The 5,469-nt window shown below is 52.3% G+C and overlaps 1 protein-coding gene across 1 annotated transcript in view; it reads left to right on the forward strand.

Moving 5' to 3' along the window:
* Positions 1-5,469, forward strand: part of SMARCC1 (SWI/SNF related, matrix associated, actin dependent regulator of chromatin subfamily c member 1) — a gene marked incomplete at its 3' end in the record, with an annotated part of 56,070 nt that overhangs the window by 35,627 nt on the left and 14,974 nt on the right. The window contains exon 22 of the mRNA XM_031062817.1: positions 1,336-1,497. Within this exon, the coding sequence (XP_030918677.1) occupies positions 1,336-1,497 (162 nt within the window). The remainder of the gene's footprint in view (positions 1-1,335; positions 1,498-5,469) is intronic.

A 5,469-nucleotide genomic window follows, 5' to 3' on the forward strand; every position in this document is an offset into this window, starting at 1 on the left:
CCCGTGTCCCTCGCCCCCTGTGCCCCTTGCCCCTTTGCCCCACATCCCTTGCCTCACATCCCTGTGCCCGACGTCCCTCGCCCCTTGCCCCACGTCCCTTGCCCTACGTCCCTCACCACCTGCATTGTTCCCCTTGCCCCGCATGCCCCACCCTGTGTCTACCTGCCCCTCCAGCCACAGAGGTGCAGAGTCCTCAGTGAGCAGCAAAACACAGGAGTTGGGGGTACGGGTTCTGTAGGAGAAGCTCTGCTCCCCCCAGGTTTGTGTTCTGCTTCCCTGAAATCCCATTTGCAGCCAGGGTGCCCTGGTGAGGCATGGCTGGGGTGTTGTGTCCAGCTCTGGGCTCCTCAGCCCGAGGAGCTGCAGGAGAGGGTCCAGCAGGGGCCACAGAGATGTTCAGGGCTCTGGGGCATCTCTGATGAGCAGGGACTGCAGGAGCTGGGCCTGCTCAGCCTGGAGGAGGGAAGGCTCCCAGGGGATCCCATCAATGCACACAGATCTCTCAAACTGGGTGCCAGGAGAAGGTGCCAGGCTCTGCTCAGTGACAGCACAAGGAGCAGTGGCACAAACCAAACCACAACAGCTCCAGCCCAGCAGCAGGAACAGCCTCTGTCCATGCAGGGGCAGAGCCCTGCAACAGCTGCCCAGGGGGGCTGGAGTCTCCTCTCTGGAGACATCCCAGACCCACCTGGGCACAGCCCAGGGGACCCTGCCCTGCCAGGGGGCTGCCCTGGTGACATCCACACCCTCCCAGCCCAGGCACTCTATGTGAAGTTGGAGTGGCTCCAGGAGGCCACTGAGTGCCCAGGAATGGCTGGTGTTGCCTTTTGCCCTCACTGCTCCTGATGTGTTTGCACCTGGTGGTTGGTGTTCCTCTGAGCACTGTCACCAGTGCAGCTCTGGGCAAATTCAGTGTGGACCTTGCAGTTTTCCTGTTTTACCTGTGTGAAATTATTTGCCAGAGATCCTAGAATTCCCAGACTGGACTGAGTTGGAAGGGGCCTTAAAGGGACCTCCTGTTCCACCTCCTGCAATAGGCAGGGACATCTTGCACTAGAAAGTTCAAGTCTTGAGTGGACATTGGATGTGTCCGCTTGATAAAATAGTTCATCTCAATTTTTGCCTTGTTTTTCCACATAAAACACAATTTTATGTAATTGGGTTCTTCTACCACACCTGAAAGACAGAATGAACCATCTCGTGTGACAGGAAGGAACTCAGCTATTTGAGAATTCCCTTTGTCCCAGGGTTTACCTGCACATGCATCAGAGAAAATGTGACTTGATTTGCTGCAGAAACCACAGGATGTCTCATTGTGTGTGTTGTGTCCCCCAGAGGAGTTCTCCCGGGTCAGAGAGGAGGTGCCCCTGGAGCTGGTGGAGGCCCACGTGAAGAAGGTGCAGGAAGCAGCTCGAGCCTCTGGGAAGGTGGATCCCACCTACGGCCTGGAGAGCAGCTGCATCGCTGGCACGGGCCCTGAGGAGCCTGAGAAGATGGGTGAGTGCTGCATCCCCTGGGGGCATTGTCTCTGAGTCCTGAGAAACCCCAAATTCTCCTCCAAATTCACCTCCTCCAGCTGGAGATGGAAGTTGTGGGGAAGGAGAAGGGGATGGGTTGTTCTGCTCGCTGCAGGATTGACTCAGACACTGAACTAAGGATTTTAGGGCTACCTTGAGTTCTAGGAGTTTGTTCTCCTGCTCTCACTGTGTGGAAATGCTGTGGCTTGGGATGCACAGAGTGGGCTGACCACAAATACCAGAGCAGGATATTCCATTGGTTGGGTGTTGGAGAATTCAAGACGAAAGGATAGTCATGGAGTTTTTGCATAGAAGGTTGTGCACGACTTTCAATCTAAAGTGACTAAATTTACTATTAATTCTGCTAAAGTAATGCAATTAATTTGTATTATTAATACAAATCTGTTGTCTCCATATGATATTGTGCATTTAGCTACAGTTTTGTTTCTGCCTTTGTGGTGTTAAAGCAAACAGGGGCGTTTGGGCAGTGGGTTTTAGGGTGGATCTGGTACTCTGAGTGTGTTGCTCACTGTGGAGGCAGCAGCAGAGCCATTTCTGATGAAGTGCTGGACTGGCACGTGGTAATCCAGCCCTGACTCTGGTTGGGCTGGAATTCTGCTGGCCTGTGTGTGTTAACAAGCTCTGGTTTAATTTCTGTGGTGTTCAGCAAATATTCTGCTGTTTAGTCTCTCCTCTGAAATCCTGCCTGGTGCAGATTGGTTCCTGATTGCTCTGGAGTGTCAGAGCAGCTCCCTGGGAAGTGAAGCCCTGTGTGCCCCTCTCTGTTGGCCCTGGTGGCTCTCCCCAGCAGGAGGAGCAGACACTGTTTACTCCATCCCCAGGGCTTTTGCTCTCCTCATTTGGTTACAGATCCACAATGTTGTCACTGCTGCTTTCTCTCAGCCCTGTTGGCTCCTGCTCTGTTCAGCTTATCACAGCTGATTGCAGTGACTCCAGTGACTGGACGTGAAGAGGCACGTCTGGCTCTGGGTGAAGCTGAGCAGGATGTGATGGAGCTTGACTGGGAGGCTGGCTTTGGGATGTGCTCCTGCCCTGCAGAGCTGCCCTGCTGTCACCCTGTCCAGGGACACAAGCAAGGTGCCACATTATGGGATGGCATCACGAGGGGCTCTGCTCGCTGCTCTTCACTTATCAACTGCTGCCCACAGAGGGCTGCTGTTTATAGCTCTTAATGTCCATTGCAAAACTGCCCAGTAAATTAGATTGCAAAATGCCACTTAAATCACCAAGATAGTTTTTAATTAGAAAAGAAGCAAACAAGCCACTCAGCCCTTCTGTCACACATCTCAGTTGTGCACTCAGTGGGACAGACTTGCCATGAGGCAGCTCGGTGCTTTGGGATGGTGGGCATGGTGTGCTGGAAGGGGAAGAGAAACATCTGGAACATCTGCTGCTCCTGTTCCTCAGAGCTGACAGCAGGCATTGAAGCTCTGCTGGAAGGACAAGCTTTGGGTTTATTTACAAGTCAGCTATAAACCAAATCTCCATGTTACTCCATGTGGGGCTGAGTTTAATTTCATAGTTGTTTTAAAATAAGGTCAGCTTAAGTTAAATTTTTCTTCCAGTCTTTCCCATATTCTCCCAGTACAGGTGTCACTGTGGGTTTTTAAGGACTTCACAGGATCATTTCAGTTGGAAAAGCCCTCCAAGGTCACAGAGTCCCAGCTGTGCCTGGTCCCCACCTTGTCCCCAGCCCAGAGCACTCAGTGCCACCCCCAGCCCTTCCTGGGACACCTCGAGGGATTGGGACTCCAAACCTCCCTGGGCAGCCCCTTCCAATATTTAATCACCCTTTCTGTGAAAATCCTGCTGATGTGCACCCTGAGCCTCCCCTGGCCCATCCTGAGGCCGTTCCCTCCTGTCCCGAACGTGTCCCCCTGTGACACATTTGCTGCTTGGCATTTTCCCCGTTTCCAGGCTGCAGGTTGGCCCTTTGTGGCCCTTTCTGTGGGCCCAGGCTGGCAGGGGGGATGTGAGGTGCCTGTCAGTGGCTCTGGGGCTCTCAGGGCAGTCCCACCCCAGCAGCTCTGGGGAGCTGGGCCCGGCCCCGCGGCGTTAATGCGATTTGTGCTGGGCTGTGACTAATGGAATAAATTAGGGCAGGAGCAGATGGTTCTCCCTGGGGGAGCTGCTCAGCCCGGGTGAACTGGGTCACTCAGCAATCTGTGGTGCCTCCCACCCCCCAGAGCTGGGCACAGGGACCCCCAGTGTCCGTGGCAGAGGTTGTGCCCTGGGCTGTGGCTGTGCTCGGACACTGGGGTTTGTACCCCAGAGCTGGGCAGGGCTGGAAACACCTGCTGGGGCTTCCAGATGGGAATGAAAGCCCACTGGCTGTTATATTGGCATGGAATCAAAGGATGTTGGGCTGGAAGGGACCTCAAGGATCACCCAGTGCCACCCCTGGCGTGGCAGGGACACTTCCACTGTCCCAGGTGAGCCCTGTCCAGCCTGGCCTGGGACACTGCCAGGGATCCAGGGGCAGCCACAGCTGCTCTGGGAATCTGTCCCAGTCCCTCCCCACCCTCCCAGGGAACAATTCCTTCCCAATATCCAGTCTAACCCTGCCCTCTTTCTCTTCAAAGCCATTCCCTGTGTCCTGTCCCTCCATCCGTTCTGTAATGGAACCACAGAATGCTGGTTTTATATTTAAATGCAGCCATGGTTGCAATGCAACTATCTGCCTAAGGTTCCAGACCAGAATTAAAGTTCATTAGTTGATACATTTCAAAAGTAAAATTATATCAGAGCTCCATAATAATGTTAAAACTATTTAATATCAGTGAATTATAGTCGATATGGAATGTGAAAAGGGAAAATGACTGGAACAGATTGGAGAAGCTTAAGTTAATACCCAAGAATCTCCTCTTCTAAGTCTTCATTGTTAGGTTTTCTAAGAGCTGGTGATAATTCCTTTTAAGTTGATAAAGTGAGGCTTCAGTGGAGTTACAAGGAGACTGGAGTGGTTCAGATGCTGTGGTGAGTGTGGTGGGCTCTGTCTCCTGCTTTCATAGGGTCATAGAAAGGTTTGGGTTGGAAGGACCCTAAAACCCAGCCAGTGCCACCCCTGCCATGGCAGGGACACTTCCACTGTCCCAGGCTGCTCCAAGCCCTGTCCAGCCTGGCCTGGGACTCTGCCAGGGATGCAGGGGCAGCCACAGCTGCTCTGCACAATCTGCTCCAAGGTTTTAAAACAGTTCCCCACAGTAAATGCCAATAAATACCAAGAGCTTTGAGTCCTGCCCCAGTGCAGGCTGTGGAAGGAATGACTGGAGCTGCTCTGCAGCTGTGACAGTGACAGTGGCTGAGGGGAGCAAAGGGGGATCCCCCCCTTGCTTTGCCCTCTTTGGGCAAAGGAGCAAAGGAGGATCCAGCTCTTTGGGCTGGGATTCAGCTCCAGAGAAGGGGAATATCCAGCATACCTGTGGTGTTTAATGATTTCTAGGAAGTCTTTGTTGATGTCTTTCCATGGTTAATGACACTGATTTCTCAGGGCAGCCTCTGCAGGGGCTGTGCTGGAGCTACCTGAGCATTTCAGGTCTTAGTCCCACAGGTATTTCCCCGACACCATCCTGGGGACTTCAGCTGGAGCTGCTCTGTGCCACTGAGTGAGGGACTGTGTTTGATTTCCTGCATCCCATCACCTGTAAATGGCGCCAGTGGAGGGTTAAATTCACCATTTTGGGCATGGCTTTGATTCACTCCCAAACACACACACACTCCAGAAAACCACACACAAGGAGGGCACACACACCCAGTTATTTTAGTCATCTTTGGCAGGGAGATTCCTCTGCTGCTTTCCAGGGTGAGAGCTCTGAGGTGATGGAAGCATTCCTAAACTGATGTATTCCAGAGTGCCAATAATATAATAATAATTATAATAATATAATATAGTACTAATATTATAATATAATAATAATATAACAATATATCT

The sequence above is a fragment of the Geospiza fortis genome, unplaced genomic scaffold, assembly GCF_000277835.1.
Source record: "Geospiza fortis unplaced genomic scaffold, GeoFor_1.0 scaffold178, whole genome shotgun sequence".
In the NCBI taxonomy this organism is placed as follows: Eukaryota; Metazoa; Chordata; class Aves; order Passeriformes; family Thraupidae; genus Geospiza; species Geospiza fortis.